The 21,767-nt window shown below is 48.5% G+C and overlaps 1 protein-coding gene across 2 annotated transcripts; it reads left to right on the plus strand.

Annotated features, from left to right (window-relative positions):
- The first annotated feature begins 1,773 nt into the window (after positions 1 to 1,773).
- On the plus strand, positions 1,774 to 21,133 carry ACAT1 (acetyl-CoA acetyltransferase 1). 2 transcript variants are annotated; one of them, XM_030330923.2, is made up of 12 exons: positions 1,774 to 1,907; positions 9,387 to 9,434; positions 11,223 to 11,340; positions 12,376 to 12,471; positions 12,703 to 12,803; positions 13,697 to 13,840; positions 14,731 to 14,881; positions 15,702 to 15,797; positions 17,325 to 17,438; positions 18,273 to 18,337; positions 19,802 to 19,959; positions 20,829 to 21,133. In XM_030330923.2, exons 1-12 carry the CDS (start codon positions 1,836 to 1,838, stop codon positions 20,947 to 20,949), a joined length of 1,284 nt encoding a protein of 427 aa, XP_030186783.1. In that variant the 5' UTR covers positions 1,774 to 1,835; the 3' UTR covers positions 20,950 to 21,133. The 2 variants fall into 2 exon arrangements, with proteins under 2 accessions (XP_030186783.1, XP_030186784.1); XM_030330924.1 differs by lacking the exon at positions 13,697 to 13,840 and having other exon boundaries at positions 1,788 to 1,907.
- Positions 21,134 to 21,767: the final 634 nt, after the last annotated feature.

Below are 21,767 nucleotides of genomic sequence, written 5' to 3' on the forward strand. Positions count from 1 at the left end.
TGCCTGGCCCTCACCTGGGAAGTCACACAACATCGCTCCTGCCAGACTGCACTCACTGTCCAGATTCCAGACTAGGGACACGGCCCCCACCGCTGATAGGGGGAGGGAGCATTCGTCACAAAGAAGAGCTTGTCAGCATTCGTCACTCAGAAGAGCTGAGTACGGGTGTGGCCATCTTCTAAAAATTCAATCTCCCTCAGCTGCCAACGAAACCTAATAATGAAGGGTGGGAATTTTCTTGTAGGAAAAACTTGAGTTGGGCTTGGGGTTTGTTGAATTGAAGGTTCACTTTGTTGTCACTCCTTGTATCCTCTACATGACAATCAATACAAAAGACAGTAATGTTAGCGACACAAAGATTGTCTACAGGTGAAAATTCAAGCTCAAGTAATGGGTTCCCCAAAATGTGAGGATAATAATCGTAACATTTACGTGGTTCTCTGGGAAAAGGAACAGGAAAGCAATGCCACCTGAAGATACCAGTTCAGACCCCAGTGCTACCACTTTCTGTGCAACCTGACAAAAAAGTTAATTTCTTTGTTCAGTTAGCGCATTAGTTAAGGGGGAGATAAAAATAGCATCTAACTCGTGGAGTTTTTGTGAGGATTAATAGAATTCTTTTTAAAATATGTATTTTTTGGGGCGCCTGGGTGGCGCAGTCGGTTAAGCGTCCGACTTCAGCCAGGTCACGATCTCGCGGTCCGTGAGTTCGAGCCCCGCATCAGGCTCTGGGCTGACGGCTCAGAGCCTGGAGCCTGTTTCCGATTCTGTGTCTCCCTCTCTTTCTGTCCCTCCCCCGTTCATGCTCTGTCTCTCTCTGTCCCAAAAATAAATAAACGTTGAAAAAAAAATTAAAATATGTATTTTTTTAGAGAGCAAGAGCATGTGGGTGTGCGAGAGGAGCAGGAGAGGGAGAGCATCTTTTTTGAAAAAAAATTTTAAATGTTTATTTTTGAGAGAGAGAGAGAGACAGAGTGCGTGTGGGGAGGGGCAGAGAGAGAGAGGGAGACATAGAATTTGAAGTAGGCTCCAGGGTCTGGGCTGTCAGCACAGAACCCAAGGGCAGGGCTCGAAATCATGAACTATGAGATCATGACCTGAGCCCAACTTGGACACTCAACCCAGTGAGCTACCCAGGTGCCCTGACGACTAACAGAATTCTTTTTTGAATTGTGGGAGTGCCTGGCTGGCTCAGTCGCTGGAACACGTGACTCATGATGTCAGGGTTGTGAGTTCCAGTCCCATATTGGGTGTAGTCATTAGAAAAGGGGCACCTGGCTGGTTGGGTCGGTGAAGCATGGGATTACATCTCAGGTGGGTCCCACCTTGGGTGTAGAGCCTACATAAAAATAAAATGAAAAAAAGTTACTTAAAAGATAAAATTAAATTTAAAAAATTCTTAATTGTTCAGTAAAGTTAGCTGTTAATATGCATTCTATTCCCCTCCTAGTGAAATAGCTGCAAAAGTATCTCATCATAAATTAAAACCTAATCAGATGTCTGAATAATACTTTAATGAGCTGTGTAGACCTAAGCCGCAGAAAACACTCAGGTGACACCACACCCCTGGCACTACACGGTCGGAAGTGCGAAGACTGGAGCAGCGGCGCCTCCCGACCCTTCCGGGCTCAGGCCCGCTCCTCCGGCCAGAAGGTCTTCCGTGGCCCCGCCCCCCAGATGTCGGCCAATAGCTGCGTGCATCGTCGCCGTCCGGGGCTCCTATTGGGGGAGCGGGCGGGGCGCGGCGGTCCGGGGTGGGCGGGGCAGCGGCGCGGGGACCCCTGGCGTGCGCCGGCAGTCTCCACGTAGAAGGTGTCCCTGGGTGCTTGGTGGTCATGGCTGTGCTGGCGGCTCTCCTGCGTGGCGGCGCCCGTGGGCGCGGCCCCCTGCTCCGGAGGCTGATGCGGGTGAGAGGGGTTGGGACCCGGGCTGCAGAATGCCGGCCCGCGCAGGGAAGGACGCGCGAAGCTCCAGGCGCAGGCCTCGGGAACTGTCGCCGGGAAGCCCACCTGTACCGCGCATGCTCCATGCGCGCCGCTGCCTGGCGCCCGCGGGGACCCGCGCGTGGGTTGTGCGGGGCTCGGACCGTTGCAGGCCGAAGGGTCCCTCCCTGGCGGGCACCCTGAGCGAAACGTCTTCCCCGGGGTTTTCCTTCTTTCCTTTAAAATTTTTCCCGGGATTAAAAAACAAAACAAAACATGTTTGTGAGCATCGTTGTCAGGATGTTTTATGTTCGTGTAGTAGGTCATCATTGGGTTTGCGAGACGTGAGGCCCTTGGTGCAGCTCAAATTTGCCAGGGAAAATAAATGGCTGCTCACCATACAAGGAATAGATTATACTTGGTGTTTCGTATTTTGGAAGGGGTGGCCTCCGTGGGCGTGCATCGCCTCTGGTTGGTGTGCCGGCGGTGCACAGGAGCCACGGCCTTGAACGCCAAGACTGTGTTTCCCATACGTCAAAGCAAAGGAGCCTGCACCTTGGATTCAGGATCTGGCAAAATTTAGGGATTAGTAAGACTTCAGGGTGTGGCTGGTGAGGCCTGAGTTTTCCAGGCTGATTGGGGTAATACGCTTTGAAGTCCACCCACGTCATTTTTTATGAGTTGGGATTTGACCCAAGTCAGTGGAGACCGTTGATGTGGTTTTTTTTTTTTTTTTTTTTTTGGTGGGGAGGGGGGGAGTTGTCATAGCCAGAGATCTGGAGGATTGAAGTGGGGGAGAAAACCATTGTCTGTTTTGGTTTGAGGTAACTTGAGCTGCATGCTGGCAACAGAAGCTGCAAAAGGGAGCAGCATTATGCAAGAGATTTATGAAAGAATAAATGTGGAACTTGAAGGGAGGGTGCAGGGCCAAGGGTAAAAGAAGAGTCTAAAAATAACCCCCGGTGACTGAGCAAATAGAAAAGGCAGGAAGAGTGGGTTTCCAGGAACCAGGAGTTCTTTTCTTCTTTCTTTCTCCCCCTCCTACCCCCACCTAGCTGCAGAGGGGAGTTGGGAAATGTACCAGGATCATTTCTTAATGAGCTTGTTTGGTATTTCATGGAATGATTGGGGAAGTCAGGGTTTCAGCCAGTGTTGACCAGGTGAACTAGGTCCTGTTAAGAAATAAACACAGATGCAGAGCCTTCTTAATTTATAGTTAAGATATTACCGTCAAACACACAGTTGCTGATGAAAGAGTGGAGCTGTAAGTTCACAGCGTTGGTAATTTGAATTAAGTGGTCATTTACTGAACTACAGAAATCTGTTGTAAGGGGATTTTCAGTGTTCAGTGCCAGTTTGTTGAATGGAATGTGACTGTTACCCTTGGCACACAAGTGTCTCATGATCAGCAAACCTGAACGGACTTCATTGGAGCCTGTTGCCCTGCTAGCTGTAATCACTAAGCGGCTGGGGGTAGATTTCCCTGCCACTCATTCAAAGAATACCAGCGCTTTTCTTTTTTTGTATTATTTTTCTTCCTGTTTACCTTCTTGATACTACTGAGCATCGCCTCCTTGAAGCTCCTATTTTGACCCAAAACTATTGCCTTTTAAAAAAATGTTTGTTTATTTTTGAGAGAGACAGAGGGTGAGTGTGGGGAGGGACAGAGAAAGAGGGAGACACAGAATCCGAAGCAAGCTCCAGGTTCTGAGCCGTCCGCACAGAGCCCCATGCGGGGCTCGAACTCACTAACTGTGAGACCATGACTGGAACCAAAGTTGGATGCTTAACTGACTGAGCCACCCAGGAGCCCTTTGTTTTTTTTTTTTTTTTTTTGTTTGTTTGTTTTTGTTTTTGTCTTAAATACTCGAACTGATAAAACAGATTACTGCATTGTGCCTGTCCTGGGTCTGTTTGTTGTCAGATTCCTTTCTGCCCTCTGTATTGCTGCAGGGCTTCCTCTTGGGTGTGCAAACATCTAGGGTCTACCAACTGACTTCTGGCTGTGTTCAGAGGCTGGTAAGAGATTGGGAGATAGGAAGGGAGAAGCCAGGATTATTTTCTCTCCGTCTGCCCTTAGATGGTGTTGCGGACAAAGTCAGTGGCTCTTTTGGTTCTTGTTTTTGGAAGGTGACCCTGACCCCTTGGCTTTGGTAACCTTGGTTCTTCCCTTTGTCCTAACGTCCTAAATGTGCTAATGCCTTCCTGTTGTTAATCTGCACTGCCTGTCTCCTGTTGTTCTTAGCTTTCCTGTCACCTTTGTATTTAATCTCTGCATTCAGGTATGTTTCAAATGCAGTGGTTTTCATTTTCCTCGTTGAACCCTGGTGGATACACTTCCCATTCCCTTTCACCCCATGGTTTTTTGCACCTCAGTCCGTCGGCCTGCTTTCTTACTCAGGCCAAAAGAAAAGTCAGGGTATTGCCGTAAGCTGTTGGATGTGCTAATAAACATAGGCAGAGAAGGAGAGATTCCAGAGGTAGCCTGGAAGTAGAATCTGTTGCCCTTCATGACTAATTGGCTAAGAAGAACTGAGCGAGAAGGAGTTAGGTATAATTTGGGGGCCTTGGCCTGCCATTTAGTGGACGGTAGAGGTTTTCAGAGGAACAGATGTGGGGCAGTAGAAAGAAAGTGATGAGTTGTATTTTGGACTTGAGTTTGGAGTTGCCAGTTAGAGGAAACGGTGTGGCCTGTAAGAGAACCGCGTGAAATACACATTTGGAAACGACCAGCTGCGGTCGGCGGTAGCCTTCGCAGGCATTGATGAGCTCCGTGAGAGCAAGTGCATGGAGGGAGAAGAGAGCAGGATTCGCATGGGGCCTTAGGGAGACAGGGCATTTCAGGACAGGCTGGACAAGCAGGATCCTGTGAAGGGGAGGGCAGAGAGCATGGCATCATGGGAGGAAACCCTGGGCAAGAGACTGTGTCTGAAGGCCCAGGGAGGGGAGGTTTTCGGCAAGGGGGATGTGTTAGCTTTCTTGGGCTACTGTGACAAAATTGTGCAATTTGGGCAGCTTAAAACAAGAGAAACGTTTGAGAGTTCTGGAGGCTGGAAATTCCAAAGTCATGGTGTTGCCATGACCCGCCCCCCCGCCCCCCCCCCCCCCCCCATCCTGTAGGGAAATCCTGCCTTGCCTCTTCATCCCTTCTGGTGGTTTGCTGGCGATCTTTGGAGTTCCTTGGTTTGTTGATACATGGTTCCAGTTCTCTGCACTGGGCAGTCTCCCCCAGTCTTCTGTTTTCTTCTGTGCATGTCTGTCTCTGTGTTAAAATTCTCTTTCTGTAAGAACGTCAGTCCTACCGGATTAGGGCTGCTCGTCTTGCTTGTTTCCATAAGGACCACTGTCTGTAAAGTTACAGCCTAAGGTACAAGGGTTAGGTCTTCTTTGTTTTGGCAGGGTTGGGAAGTGGAGCACAGTTCAACCCGTAACGGGGCACTCAGACTGTAAAGATTTAATATAACAAGGTAGTTAGGTAAGATTTTTTAACAGTGGGATTAGAGAAATGAAATACCTACATTGAAAACTGTTGCTTGCAATTAGCGTAACTTTTTTAAGTTTGTGTATTTGTTTTGAGGGAGGGGGAGAGAGAGAGAGCGCCAGTGGGGAAGGGGCAGAGAGAGAGAGAATCCCGAGCAGGCTCTGAGCGGTCAGTACAGAACCCGACCCGGTGCTCCATCCCACCGACCAGGAGATCGTGACCTGAGCCAAAGTCCGATGCTTAACAGGCTGATGCTGAGAGACACAGGCGCCCCCTGATGACATTTTTAAAGCTGGGTGCAGGGAACTGGGCAGGAGGCTGTCATATTGGTGGGAGAGCGGGACAGGACCTGGTGGCAGTAGTGGAGGTGGAGAGGGGGAAGAATTTGGGTGTATTTTGGACACGGGAGTGCCCGCATCTGGGGTAGGGTGTCTGGGTTTTGGGGAAGGTGAAGGGTGAGTCTTACGGTCTGGCCTTGAGCACCTGGGTACTGCGGTGTTTGGAGGTGGGACGTGCCGGGAGGCAGCCAGTTTCCCGGGGTGCAAACTGAGGGCAGTGGTTTGGACACGGAACTGAGGCCAACGAGGTGGTGCTTGCATCCTGAGTCTGCAGGTCGGTGGGGAGGTCAGGCTGGAGACAGTTTGCAGGTCATCTGGGCGACCGTGAGGCCGAGGGAGAAGGGAGGCCCCGGCCCTGGGCGGGCTGGGGGGGGGGTGACGCAGCCCAGGACCCTGTGACTGTGGACGCCGAGGAGAGGGAGGCCTCAGTTGGTGGTCCCGGCGCCCTGCGGTGGAGGGGACCCGGCTGGAGGAGGCCCAGGCAGGGAGCCCGGGCCGGACCCGCTTCCCGAGACCGAGCGGCTTCCCCGCCGCGCCGACCCTGCTGAGCTGGTGCCAGGCCGGGGGCGGAAGGGGCGTTGGTAAGCGGCCAACCGTAGGCCACCTGTTGGAGAACTTGGGGACCGGGAAGCCGAGCAGTGAGGCGCACGCTCAGGGTCGGCGGTTTGGGAAGTCTGCGGGTGTCTGTGTGGGAGGCCGCGGAGCCTGACTGTGCGCCTGGATCTGGGCGCGGGTGGGGAGGAGGGGAAGGTGCACCTGAACGTGCGGAGCCTGACTGTGCGCCTGGGTCCGGGCCGGGCGGGGGCTGAGGGGAGGGGGACGAGGAGGGGAGGCGCGCCTGAACTTGTGGACTCTGAAAGCGCAGCTGCAGGCAGCGTCGGGCCGGCGGAGAGGCCTGGGAGCCCTGGGTTAGAACCAGGACCCCTGAAGAGGAGGAGTGGCCCGAGTAAAGGCCGCGTGATTCCGAGGCTCCGCCTCCCTTCCAGACTCGCTGTGGAGTGGGGGTTGGGGGTTGGGAATATTCACCGCGGGCGGCTCCCGGCATCCGAGGCGTCATAGGCCGCGTTACTGGACCCTGACGCAAGGGCAGTCTCCGAGGAACTGCCTGTGCCTCTTGCGGCCCGTCAAGCTCTTTCCTCCTGTTGTGGGAACAGTTATGTTGCCTTCCTTTACTTCTCTGTCTGCCGAGGGCTCCCTTCTCCCCTGCCACCTCTGCTGTGACGCCGCGTTGGCCGTGGTGCCCACCGGCTCCGGCGCCCGGGACCCCTCCGTTGAAGGGCCCGTCATCACCCAGTTGAGCCGGTCTCTCGGGGTGCCGCTTGGGTCACAGCCCACCCCGTCCATGGTGCTGTCGGCTCTGGCCCGCGGGAGGAGGGTGCAGTCAGAGGTACTTAGGGCTGTCCCTTCCACCCCGTTTGAGAAAGGACTGTAGCTGGCGAGGCCGTGACTGGCATGTTCAGTGCAAATGGGAACTTAAAAAATTTCTTTTCACTGCTTTAGTTACAGCCCACAAGATCGAGTATGTGGGGTTTCCATTAAAAGTGTGTTCGTTTCCAAATATTTGGGAATACCAGCGGGAACTTGTAGTTCAAAGTTGGATCACAGAGGATAAGCTGGAATCCTTCACGAGAAGTCGGTTCTGTCCGCAGCAGCCCCGATTATATGATGTATTAAGGGCGCACTTGTTTTCGCACAGCTGAGAGGGAGGAGTATGGGCATCCGGCAGGTGCACTTGGGTCTCGCCGGCCGAGGCCCTCGTGTGCTGCCCTGGGCCAGTGTGTACATGGGAAGCTCAGGAGAGTGAAGTCACATCACCGACCTGGCTCGTCTAATGACTCAGCTTCTAGACAGGTAGAGATGGCGGGGGAATGTCCTTTCAGGGTCTGCGCAGACGGGTTAGTCTGGAAGTGACAGCATGTCGGTGACCTCTGTTGTGTGTACTTGTGACGTATTCATTGGAAAGAAGGACTTAGAATGTAGAGTTGCTGCCCGCAGCGTTTTGTTGGAACTCTGTCTGGAGAGCATTGCGTCACGCCAAGTAAGCCTTCTCACTGATCCCTGGGGATGGTTTATGAGGCTCCCTGTGTTTTTTTTACATGTTGTCTTTGGAGCGTGGAATGTGTACATGTAATTTCGACATTTCTCATTTTGTAAGACTATGATGCTGCTGTAATAGAGGGATTATATTTTATGGATACCGGATTCCTGATGTCGCCTTCGGGAACGTAAATGATTCCAGGGGTTACTGAGCGAGTGAAGGATCAGGTCATTAGCAGGTGTATTTGACATCCCTTCCTCACAAAGACTGTAAAGACATCGCTTCAGAATATGAGCTGCTTTGAATATTGTAACAATTATATATATATATATATATATATATATATATATATGTTTTAATGTATTTCTTATGTTTATTTTTGAGAAAGGGAGAAACAGAGCATGAGTGGGGGAGGGGCAGAGAGAGAGGGAGACACAGAATCCGAAGCAGGCTCCAGGCTCCGAGCTGTCAGCACAGAGCCCGATGCGGGGCTCGAACCCACGAGCTGTGAGATCATGACCTGAGCTGCAGTTGGACGCCTAACCGACTGAGCACCCAGGCGCCCCTAAATTAGGTTATTTCTTGTAGCAAAGTCATTTATGTGAACTTTCTACCTAAGAGTGACTTACTCCGTCGTATTAACCTGGGGAAAGAAGATGATCTTAAATGCTGTTCTTCCACTGCCCGGAACAGCACTCTCTCTCACGTTGCTGTTTGCATCTGTTATCTAAACGCTTGATAAACCAGTGACTGCGCTTCTCTCTGCTCATAACCACTCGTCGAATCTACTTTCTTTTCGTGCCGAGTTATAAATCGAGAGCTGCCGTGGGTTATTTGCGTGAAGTCAGGCCAGCCTTTATGTGTTGTGGGTTTGTTACACTGAGGTGTGATTGCCCATTGATAACTATCAACAAGAGTAGGTTCTAAACAGAAGTTGTTAGTTTTGAGTGTTTACTTTGCTTACTGACTCCAGAGGCTAAAAAAATTTATTCTTTGTTCTTTGTCCTGTAAGTTGTTCATTTCCAGGAAAGTCAGGTCTCTGAACTGTGACTTGTATTTCCTCAACTTGGTCTTGATGGGTTTTGTTCCTAAGAGCAGTGCAGAAAGAAGTGGGGTGTACGGCAAGGTATTTACCCTTTTCTTTCTTGAAAAATAATTTGTCTGGGAATATAGGCCATGTTTATAGGAGGTATGTTTGCCTCAGATAAATCAGTACATTCGTTAGAAGCGGATGAAGAAAATAACGAGTTTTATTTATATATTTTTTAAACAACGAGGATATTTTCGTGTTGAGCTCTAAAATTACTTAATTTAGAACTTAGATTTAACTTAAAACTACATTTTATAAAACTTACACTTAAAAAGGCCTAGAAATTTTAAGTTTATAAACTTATCTGAAGTTAAAGCAACATTTCAATGAATAGCTAAAAAGTGTATTAACAAAGTAGTATTTTTTCAGATTGTAACAGTGATATGCGTGGTGTAGAATGTGGAAATAAAAACACGCGGAAGCAGAAAGAAGTCCCCATAACCTCGCTGCCGAGAAGTATAAAATGATGTAGGTTAATATTTTTTACACGATAACTTTATAATTGTTTATATTACAGGAAATAAAATACATGGAGCGAAGTTATGTATCAAAACCCACTTTGAATGTAAGTATAAATTTAAGTCGTACTTAAAAATTTTAAAAATTTAAAGGAAAATGTGGTCAACAAAAAAAATGTCTATCTTTATATTTGCATGTTTGTGGGGCCACCTTGGGGGCTGCTGTGGTTGGGAATAGCTAATTCTTGAAATACTAGGTTAAACTCCCAAATGCCTCTGAAGAGACATCAGTCTACTGCCCTTGCCCTGGATAATAAATATCTGCTCTGTCCCCACTGTCTCCTGCCGAACAGCCTTCTCCCTCAACTGGGCCGTGTTCGTCCTGACTCTCAGGGACCCTCTTTATACCGTGAGGGACGTGTAGAGGCCACATGGAAGATACTAGCAGAAAGAAACAGAACCAGGCTGGGTATTAGGTAGGAAGGACCATCATCTGATCACCTGGTGCTTTCTGAGGGGCTCTCTTTGTTTTCCGAGTCCCTCAAATGACTTCTTAATGGCCATAAATCTTTTTTTTTTTAACTTAAAAAAAATGTTTATTTATTTTGAGGGAGGGAGGGAGACAGAGAGAGGGTGCACAATTCGGCGAGGGACAGAGACAGAGAGGGAGAGAGAGAATCCCAAGCAGGCTCCACACTGTCAGTGCTGAGCCCCATGTGGGGCTTGAACCCACAAACCGTGAGATCATAACTTGAGCCTAAGTCAAGAGTTGGACGCTTAGCTCACTGAGCCGCCCAAGTGTCCCTAATGGCCAGAAATCTAAGGAACACTTCCCTTATTTATCTCCGGCCTTAGGAGAATGCCCAAGGCAAGTGTGAGGAGAAGACTGTTAAAATAGTTTGACAGTGTCTAAGAGGGCTTTATCTATTTTTTCTTATGGTTCATATTAATATTATCTTACTAATCACTTAAGAAATTATGGTTGTGCCGTGTCCTCCTTACATGGCCCAGCCCCGTCCACCCAGCACGCAGGTCTGGACCGCCCCCCGCCCAGAGCCGCCGTCAGTGAAGAAGCCTTTTGGTTAGCGCCCTTGATGGTGCAGGTGACAAGGAAACTGATCGTTTCCTAAATTGTGACGGCCTAGTAGAATCAAAACTCAAGCTTCTGGTTTCACACCTCTTGTGGACAATGGGGAAGCATCTGTGCCTGCTTTAGACTTGGTTTGTCTGAGGTTTTCAGTTAGATCTTAAGTCCTAAAGCACCATTATTGGATTGATTAGTCTTACTGCTATTCAAATATTGAGATGGTTTTAAGGAGTAGTCATTCATAAAAAGTCTGTTTTTTTAGATAATAAAGCGGGTCCCCTTATCTGCGACCCCGCTTTCCATGGTGTCTGTTCCCAGTGGTCAGCCTGGGCCTGGAAGGAGACGATCCTCCTTGTGATGTCCCCAGAAAGCCAGTAGTAACCTAACGCTCCGTCCCAGTGCCTGGCCGGCTCACCTCACGTCACCTGCGTCCGTGGGCATTTTATCATCACCCACCACGGTGGTCCTCAGGGGGCATCCAGGACAGTAAGATCCTGAGAGAGGGGCCATGTGCACGTGACTTTGATGCCAGTATATTCTTGTAGTGGTTCCGTTTGACTGATCATTGTTGTCAGCCTCTTACTGTGCCTGACTTATGAATTGAACTCCGTCACGGCTGTGCACACGTAGGAAAACCAGTATAGTGTTCATTTCTCTCCGGTTTCAGGCGTATCCCCTGGGCATCTGAGAAGGTATGCCCGGTGGATAAGGCTGGGGGACCACTGTGGATCTGTGAGTGATGTTGATTTAATGAGAGAGGGTTTGGGTGAAATTTTGAAATAGTTCTTCCCATCTTGTGTCTTGCCAGGAAGTGGTCATAGTAAGTGCCGCGAGAACGCCCATTGGATCCTTTCTAGGCAGCCTTTCCTCCCTGCCAGCCACTAGGCTTGGTTCCCTTGCAATTCAGGGGGCCATTGAAAAGGCAGGTCAGTAGTTGCTTGGCTTTTTTTTTTTTTTTTTTTAAATAAGTAAACTCTGTGCCCAACATGGGGCTTGAACTCATGACCCGAGATCAAGAGTCGTGTGTTCCTAAGTGTTGAATCGCTCTATTGTACACCTGAAATGAATTCTACACTGTGTGTTAACTGACTGGAATTTAAATAAAAACTGACGAAAAAAGAAAGCAACAGAGTCGTGTGCTCTGCCCACGGAGCCAGCCAGGCACCCCAGCTCCCGTGCTTTTCTGTGTTGAGGGGGGCAGTGATTAAATGGAACAAGTATTTGTTTTGCACTAACTGCATACATAACATTTAGAAATGACTTAATGCCTTCCATTTCTTTTATTTTTAATGCTTATTATTTATTTTGAGAGGGAGGGAGGGAGAGAGAGTGCGCTAGTGGGGGAGGGAGAGAGAGACGACAGAAAGAATCCCACGCAGGCTCTGCACTGTCAGTGCAGAACCCGATGCGGGGCTTGAACTCCCGAACCGTGAGATCATGCATGACCTGAGCTGAGATCAAGCGTCCGTCGCTTAACTGAGCCACCCGGGTGTCCCTCAATGCCTCTATTTCTAATTTTCTTGTGAAGGAATCTTTGTACTACAGGGCCACCTGGCTGGCTGAGCCCGTTAAGTGTTCGACGCTGATCTTGGCTCAGGTCATGATCTCACGGTACATGGACTGGAGCCCTGTGTCCGGCTCTGTGCTGATAGCTCAGAGCCTGCTTCGGATTCTGTCTCCTTCTCTCTCTCTCTCTCTCTGCCCCTCCCCCACTCACACTCATTCTCTCTCTCTGTCTCTTAAAATAAACATTAAAAAGAAAATCCTACAGTGAGTCTGAATCTTACAGCTGACAAAAAGAAACCATTCCCGCTATATAATGTCGTTTTATATATATATATATATATATATATATATATATATATATATATATATATATATAATATAATACCTTATTAGTAATCACTGATTATTCAATTGAATAAAATACAGACATGCCTGTTTTATTTGTGTAACAAAAGGGATTCCGAAAGAAGAAGTGAAGGAAGCATACATGGGGAACGTTCTACAAGGAGGTGAAGGTCAGGCCCCTGCGAGGCAAGCGGTCCTGGGCGCAGGTACTGGGAATTGTTCTTCTTCTACACTTAAGGGGTTTGGCGCAGCACGTTGGAGGCCATATCCGCTTAAACGAGATGTCAGATGCTTCATAGAACATGGATTTATACGGGCAAGAGCGATGCCGTTGTGGGTTAGAAGTTAACGTGCTCTGTTGTGTTCATTTTAACTCTGCGGCTGTCGAAGAGTGTCTTCTTTTTTCACAAGTGTGACCTGACTTGTGTCGGTTTTAGGCTTACCTCTGTCTACTCCGTGCACGACTGTGAACAAAGTCTGTGCCTCGGGGATGAAGGCCATCATGCTGGCCTCTCAGAGCCTCATGTGTGGACATCAGGTAAAAAGCACCTCCTTTTCCAATTTGTGGTGTCGGAAGTCCCCAAAAACGTCGCCCTTGAGTGCTTTAGAAGTGCGATCCTTTGTCCCGAGTCCAGCCGCCGTGGTGTTTGACGCTCGCCGTCTGGATTTGCTTATCGCGCTTGGAGGAGACGTCAGATGATAGCTTCTGTGTCTTGTGTTAAAAAACGGTTTTCAGCCAAGATGTTTTAGTCTTTGGGTGACCTTTTACTTGGTCTTTTTCTGAGATTCTGGGTGATTTACAACATGATGACTTTCTTATTTCCCAGAAGAAGAGGGTTTTCATCAGAGATGAGAATAAGGTGCTGACCCTGGGAATCCAATCCTCGACTGAGCCCAGAATTGATGACGCATTTATGGTTCCTACACACCCAGGTTCATTTGTTAAATTGTGCAGGTTTTCTCCTGGCTTCGCTGAATTTTTTTAATTTTTTGTTTTAGTTTAGAGTGTGTGAGAGAGCGCACACGAGTGCAGGAAGGGCAGAGACAGACAGAATTTTTTTAATGTTTATTTTGAGAGAGGGAGCGTGAGCAGAGGAGGGGCAGAGAGAGAGGGAAAGACAGGATCCCAAGCAGGCCCGCACCGTCAGCTCGGGGCCTGGTGTGGGACTCAGAGCCGCGGATCGCGAGGTCATGACCTGAGCCGAAGTTGGATGCTTAACCGACTGAGCCACCCGGGCGCCCCATCCCATCATGACACACTTGAGACCGTTTTTTTCATCGGGGGCAAGAGGGTATTTGTACGTTCGCCGTGTAACAGATGTTGAATGAAGCCCACAGAACGCTTGTGTGCTGGAGCTGTGAAGCGGGCCTACTGGGTCTGCAGCTCAGCTCCTGTTGGAACTGACATTGTGCGTGTTCGCTGCTGGGCAGGATGTGATGGTGGCAGGTGGGATGGAGAGCATGTCCAACGCTCCCTACGTAATGAACAGAGGCACTACACCGTACGGTGGCATCAAGCTTGAAGACTTGATTATGAAGGATGGGCTGACTGACGTCTACAATAAAATCCATATGGTAATTATTGCTTTTTAAGGAGAAATACCGGCTAGTATATAATACTGCTTGACCTTATTTTAAGTTTATTTTGAGAGAGTGCATGGGTAAGCTGGGGAGGGGGCCGAGGGGCAGAGAGGATCCTAGTCAGGCTCCGTACTCCGCGCGGAGCCTTCACGGGGCTCGAGCCCATGACCCTGGGATCGTGACCTGAGCCGAAATCGAGAGTTGGGTACTCAACCGACGGAGCCACCCAACTGTCCCTGCTTGACTTTTTAAAATAAGTGTGTGGGGCGCCTGGGTGGCGCAGTCGGTTAAGCCTCCGACTTCAGCCAGGTCACGATCTCGCGGTCCATGAGTTCGAGCCCCGCGTCGGGCTCTGGGCTGATGGCTCAGAGCCTGGAGCCTGTTTCCGATTCTGTGTCTCCCTCTCTCTCTGCCCCTCCCCTCCCCCGTTCATGCTCTGTCTCTCTCTGTCCCCAAAATAAATAAACGTTGAAAAAAAAAAATTTTTTTTTAAAATAAGTGTGTTTTGGAGAGGAAGGATGGGCTCTGTAAATGCTCACTTTCACCACTCGTTTTGGGAAAATACTGTCCTTTGCCCACCGCATCAGTTTGACTCAGTTGTTGAATAAACCGCCCCACCCGGGGGGGGGGGGGGGGGGGATAGGGTGTGTCCTGACTTCTAATGACGGATTCCACAGTTGTTGAATTTGCCTTTGAACTGGCAACTTCTGAGCTCACTCAAGTACCTGACGAGGAGACTTGAGTGAAAAATTACCCGGTATCGAAAGAAGTGTATTTTTAGAAACTGAGTTTACCTGCTAACCACGGTTTTAGGTTATACAAAGTTGGTATTTTATAAGTTACGCCAAGTGAATTAGTTTGATAAAGATCCCAACTTGAATCAGGGGAACTGTGCCGAGAACACGGCTAAGAAGCTGCACATCACGCGCGAGGAGCAGGACGCGTACGCCGTGGGCTCCTACCGCAGGAGTCAGGCGGCCTGGGACGCCGGGAGGTTTGCCGAGGAGGTCGTTCCTGTCACGATTTCGGCGAAAGGTAGACGCGTGACGTTCCAAAATCGGTTTGATTTTTAGTGGACTTACGTGTTGTAGAAGTCTGGTTTTAAAGTAGTATGTTTTTATCTTTGTTCAACTGAGGACACAGATGGTTATGGTTACTAAAGGGAAACATTGCCAGTTGAGAGAGAATAGAGTTAAACCCAATTTAGTATCAGGTTCCACCTCCCCAGATTCCACTGAGAATAATACTTTCAATTCGAGAAATGGATTTGTTAAAAACCTTTGCAGTGTAAGTGACAGACCATATATTAGCCTTTTAAGTGAAACCGGGGATTTATTAGAAGGGCGGGGCTACGCGGCTCTGGGCTCCACACCCCTTTGTCCCACCCGCATCCCCAGAGCCCCCTCTGCAGGGCTTGTGGTCACAGAGGTCACAGGGCAGGCGCCCCCCCCCCCCCCCCCCCCCCCCCCAGCAGACTAAATCCACAGTGAAGACTTGTTCCTTTGGTTTAGGTTACATTTCCATTCAGAAATGATGACTAGGCTCCGAATGATGGAAATCGCCGGAGCCTCTCCCGACCCCAGGGTCAGGAGAGTGGGTCGTATCTGTGGTGGCAGAATAGGGAGGGAAGAGAACGAGGTGTGGCCACATCAAAGATCCGAATCGTCCAACTATTTAATAAGCTCCTCTTTCAGTCACTCTCAGGGCCCAGGGGATGGAAGGTAGCGTGGGGTCCCCGGGGCGGTGCGAGGTGCACGGGCACAGAGGCGGCCCAGGCTGCCCAGGTCCTTGCCCACGCATCGCACCGACTCACTGTGGTCTTGGCCGGTGATTACTTAAAAGACTTGTGTTTCAGGTAAACCAGATGTAGTGGTGAAAGAAGATGAAGAATATAGACGTGTTGACTTTAGCAAAGTTCCAAAGCTGAAGACCGTTTTCCAGAAAGAAAATGGTTAGTACTGTGAAATGAAGCGTGACAAAAAGAGGAGTGAATGTACCATAGCTAGTCTGGGAACCACCTAAGGATTTTTTAAAAAGTAATTCTAGAAAACATATAGCTGTTACTTAACATTTTCAGTTATGTCGGGCTCATGTGAAACGAACAAATTATGTTTATTAAAAAAAATCTTTAAAATCGCTTACTGGTTAATACCTTCAAAATAGAAATCCTAGGGAAGAGATTGTAGAATGGGTATAGAATGCAGTTTTTCATTCGCAGTTCATCTTGAAAGTGCATTGTGACATGAAAGTCGTTGAGATGTTAAATCCCTGTAAGATTCTTGACTAGGAAGCCGACAGCAGAGTTGTTCCCTCTTTTATCGCCAGTGCCAGGTAGGCCCTCAGTAACTGTCAAATGCTACCGTAAGTGGATGCCAGTGTTTAAATTAATGCTTTTGGAATCCTTGAGAAGGTCAGTTCTGCTTTTAAAATTGGCTGTATATACGGTTGTCGTAACCCAAAGTTACTTTTCTGCCTTTCCTGATTGAGTTTCTTAATACCGACTATAGGAATGGATCAGTCGTCTCTATTTTTCAAAAAGCGTTTTATTTATTTTGAGAGAATGCATGCGTGAGCACGGGGAAGGGCAGAGAGAAAGGGGGGGACAGAATCCCAAGCAGGCTCTGCACTGTCAGTGCAGAGCCTGCATCAGGGCTTGAACTCACGCACCGTGAGATCACCACCTGAGCCGAAATCCACTTGAACGCTTAACTGACTGAGCCATTCAGGCGTCCCTGGGTCAGTCTTTTTTAAAGTATCGTATAAAATTCATATTACAGAAACATATTTTTATATTTTTAGCCGCGGTCTACTGTAGGGTGTTTGTTGCAATTAAAAAAAAGAACCTGCTTAGTTGACATACTGTAACATTCCGATGTTTAAAATGTTCAGTCGAGGGGCGCCTGGGTGGCTCCGTCGGTTGAATATCTGACTCCTGATTGCTGCTCGGGTCATGATCTCACGGTTCCTGAGCGTGAGCCCCACTTCGGCCTCTGCACTGATGGTGCGGAGCCTGCTTGGGATGATCTCTCTGCCCCTCCCGTGCTCACAAACGGACTGTCAAATAAACTTAAAAAGTTGAATGATCTTTAGAGTTCTTGACGTCTAACTTGAAGTGATTATAGAGAACAAGTACCTGGTTTTGATACCGAGTTTTTGCTTCTCTCTTTCTCTGGGGAGAAAAAATAGCGGGCTGGTCCGTATGTCTGAAGTGCAAGGCAGCACGTACCTAGTGCCATCACACACGTGTTTCTGAGCTAGCTTTGACCAGACGGGTCCAGAACTAACCCAAGGCACTCTTACACGAGTGTTAGAGTTAGCTCTGCGTGTGCTTCCCGGAAGCTGGAATTCTCACCACGCATCGTGGTCATTTTTCACGCGGCAAACCACCCAGGCATTACCCTGCAGGAATTTATTAAATCGACCCCGGTGAATTCCGTGTGAAACTGTGTTCTCACCTCCTGCTTACTGGTGCTTGCAGGCACGGTCACGGCGGCCAATGCCAGCACGCTGAACGACGGCGCGGCCGCCGTGGTTCTGATGACCGCGGATGCCGCCAAGAGGCTCAGCGTGAAGCCGCTGGCAAGGATAGCAGGTAGGTCGTGTTCTCGGCTCGTTTATCCCTTCACGTCTGCACACTTCCCGAAGTGGGGTTTCCATGCTGGTAATACACGGTGTCTACACGTGTACCGTGTGATGGGACGTAACTCATAGTGGGAGCGAGCAGCTCCTTTAACCTTGGTTACAACTTGCTTTACGGGAAGAGTGAGCTTTAAAAATTTTTGTCCTGTCCGATATGAGGAGTGGGAGAGTACAACGTACGTGTTTTACCGTGGCACCAAGGGGAAAGGTAGTTATTAAAAGTGTACGAAATTAGGGATTAAATAGCTCATAATAAATGCCCGAGTAGCTAGATTTCCTGTGTGACCTCGTCATACCCTCAATCTCGTTACACGTATTTCTAGTTGTAAAATCTGCTTTGCCTTCTCAGTGTGTTAGACCAATACCATTTCGTTACTTACTAAAAGCCTTACAACTTCAGTTTTAGTCCAGGTCTTGGTTTCTTAACCTCAGCACTGTTGACATTTTGTAACCAATGATTCCGTCGTTGAGGCTGTCGTGTACTTTGGATGCTTGCAGGCATCCTCACTGGATACGGCAGGACGTGGCATCTGCCTGTTGCAGCGCCCACGGTTACGTGTAGATCATGCCAGTGTCCCTGGAGGCCAGTTCCCTCCAACCTCCTACCTGTGAAAATCCATCGCTTATGATGACTAATGTGGTTTTATAAAGCACAGAATCCTAGAAAAGGAACAAACACGTTTACATCTATTAGGATTGGGAAGCTTGCATCTTTGCGTATTATATATAACAACTGTTAGCTATCACTTGTACAAAAGATTTTAACGACCTATTTTTTAAACTCCAGCGTTTGCTGATGCTGCTGTGGACCCTATTGATTTTCCAGTTGCACCCGTGTATGCTGTACGTAAGGTGAGAACAGATGAGGGCCGGTCCTCCACTGTGCCGGCCTCTGGTTTGTTTCTACCAACGCTGCAGGGTTTAGGTTTTCAGTGTCACTCGTCTGCTGAAGGACAGAGATAGCTTGGTTTTGAATCTTCCAACTTCTCCTGAAACTAATTTGAGCAATCCACAGACATCTTCAGTGGAACAAAAACTGTGAATTATTTTTAAGTATGATGCTGAACCTCACACCTGGTGTGATGACCAGAGTAGGAGGCTGGCGTGGCAAGGGAAAAGGGGATACTGAGGGGCCTGGTTCTAGAATTCAAAGCACATATTCACTACTAGGAGGTCCCCATTCTGCAAGGGAACTGTTGGGAGCCGGTCTTAGAGTAAACCTAAAAACGGAAAACCTACCTACTCCAAGCTATCGCTCTGATAATGTCTCTCAGGGAAGTTGCTTTGTGTGCGTGGGGGGGGGGGGGGGGGAGGTCACAGGAAGAGACGGTGCTGAACGCGTTGAAGGGCCGAAGGATTGCAGAAGACTGCGCAAATAAAGAGAGGGCGTCACCCTGAGGGAGAACTTGAGACCAGCAGCCATAGATAGAGCAGAAATCAGTGAGGAAGGGTAGAGAGGATCAGAAAGGATGGAAGTGATGGTCTGGCAGCAGGTGGCAGATCGGAGAAAGGAACGGAACGGCATGGTACGGCCTCTGAAAGTGAGTGCCGCCCTGGAGAGCGAGGGGGGTCAACAGGGATTCTGAAGGCAGAAGTGTGCTCCTGACCCCGGCCCCGACTGAGAGCTCGACAGGTGGCCACGCTCAGGTGCCCTGTTGTTGCCTTAGGCTGTTGGAGCAGTAGAGCTTAAAATACTGAGCCTGCTGGAGGAAGAGAGGAAGGGGGAGGAATAGCTTCAAGTTCACAATGAAAGGGGAAATAGCCTGATTTTAGAGAGAGAATCATCATCCAACCATTAACACCCCAAAGCCTTCCTGCGTAGCTGAGGAACTACCAGAACAATAGCTGATAGAATAAAAGACCTGAAGTAATTTACAGTGAAGGTACAACAGCTAAGAGTGTCTGTGCCCCTGCACCCCACGGCAACTTTTATAAAGGAGGAACTACAGGAGATGTAGAGAAAGACCCACGCTCTTTGATTTGGCAGACCAAGATCTGCAACCAAGCATCAAGGCAAATATGATCTCAAGGCTGTCAAGTCAGAATCCCCAAATCGAGAATACGTGTTCGTTTCAGGTACCCATGGAACATTCAAGAAAATTGTTTCGCTGCAAAGCAAAGAAATGCAAAGAAAATCCTTTGCTCATAGTGCAGTAAGATGAGAAATTAAAGCAGAAAATAAAAAGGCCCTTCCTCCTGGAAACTAAGAAACTCCAAATTTAAATATCTGTTGCATGAGGGGGAAATAGAAACCCAAATTGCGGAATTCCAAGAAAACAGTGAAAATAAATGTTAACTGTAAAATTAAATTTTTAGGTTCTTAAAAATGCAGGATTGAAAAAAGAGGATATTACAATGTGGGAAGTAAATGAAGCCTTTAGTCTGGTGGTGCTAGCCAACATGAAAATGCTGGAGCTTGACCCCCAAAAAGTGAACGTCAACGGAGGTGCCGTCTCTCTGGGACATCCCATCGGGTAGGTGGTTCTGGAAATAACCTGCGTCTGGGCTAGTGTCTACTTAACAACCTTTGTATCTCTGTCTAAACCAGACTGCTTCCTGCTCATTCCTATTATTCTTAACCGTTTCCTTCTCAGCGTCCTTGAAAGAGCAAACCCCACTTGTGACAGGACTTGATACCAAACACAGCCATGTCACTGTTGCCTAAGAACGGTTAGTTTTACGATGAAGAAGATTATTTAAAAGTAAAGTCTACGCTTGGGCTTTTAAAAAAAGCCCTGTATGGGGCGCCTGGGTGGCGCAGTCGGTTAAGCGTCCGACTTCAGTCAGGTCACAATCTCGCGGTCCGTGAGTTCGAGCCCCGCGTCGGGCTCTGGGCTGATGGCTCAGAGCCTGGAGCCTGTTTCCGATTCTGTGTCTCCCTCTCTCTCTGCCCCTCGCCCATTCATGCTCTGTCTCTCTCTGTCCCAAAAATAAATAAATGTTGAAAAAAAAAATTAAAAAAAAAAAAAAAAGCCCTGTTCTGGAAACCTCTCTCTCCGGTTTAAGAAAAGGGGTCAAATTCTGCTGTCTGTAATGAAAGCCTTTTTTTCTTTTTAATATTTATTTCTGAGACAGACAGACACGCAGGGGAGGGGCAGAGAGAGAGGGAGACGCAGAATCTGAAGCGGGCTCCAGGCTCTGAGCCGTCAGCACAAGAGCCCGATGCTGGGGCTCCAACTCGCGGACCGTGAACCCCGAGATCATGACCTGAGCCGAAGTGGGACACTTAACTGACTGAGCCACCCAGGGGCCCCTAGACCTTTCAAGTTAATTTGGAATCGAAACAGGTTTTGGTTATGTATTCTATAATTTATTAAAGACCAAAATGATCTCTCCGTCCCAGGATGTCTGGAGCCCGGATTGTCATTCATATGGTTCACACCTTGAAGCCAGGGCAATACGGTCTTGCCAGTATCTGCAACGGAGGAGGAGGGGCTTCTGCCATGCTGGTCCAGAGGCTGTAGAACATCTGCGTGTCCAGAGCAACAACCTGAGGTGGCTCGAAGGGCCCGGCGCCACCAGTATGACCAAGTACCCGGGGTCAGGCTGTAACAAGATCATCTGTTTGGGGTTTTGTTTTTTTAACTTTTTTAATAAGGTCAACTCTCAAATCTTTTGAAATTCTAAATAAATTTTTTCTTCTCTAAATCTTTGGTAATCTTGAAAAGTTTAAAATATTTTTGTTATAAAGCTATACTAGTTGAAACACCAGTGTTCAGTATTAGTGACTTTTAAGTAGAAGCTTCCATTTGAGACCATCATAATTTAAGAATCCCAAGCAGATTCCACACTGTCAGCACAGAGCCCAACGTGGGGCTCAATCTCACGGAACCGTGAGATCAAGTCAGATGCTTAACCGACTGAGTCACCTCGGTGTCCCTCCTTGCAGCCTCTTCAAAGTGAGGGCAGCTGTTCTGTTACACCGGCAGGGCCTCCTACCATTAATGAAGAAGCCACAGGTAGTGTGGTCAATGTTGGTGGAAACAGGAAGATACCCATGTGCTCAGGTCTCGGATGGGTACAACTTCTCCTATCAGCAGGCAGGATTTGGGAGGACAGGGGTCTGAGAAGATCCTGGGCATTGCACTCTGGATTACGAAGGAAGGGAACAGACTGCCTATTCCCGTATGCCACGGTGCCTGTCCTTAAGCAGGATAAAATGCACCGTGTCTTGAATTTCATTTCCTCTGGGAAAAAAAACTACACTCTAGGCAGAGGCTAGGCTACGTATGCCAGCCTCAGCTGCAGAGCTCCCTCTGCAGGCAAAGCTCCTGTTCAAGCT

This window comes from Lynx canadensis, chromosome D1, assembly GCF_007474595.2.
Source record: "Lynx canadensis isolate LIC74 chromosome D1, mLynCan4.pri.v2, whole genome shotgun sequence".
Taxonomy (NCBI): Eukaryota; Metazoa; Chordata; class Mammalia; order Carnivora; family Felidae; genus Lynx; species Lynx canadensis.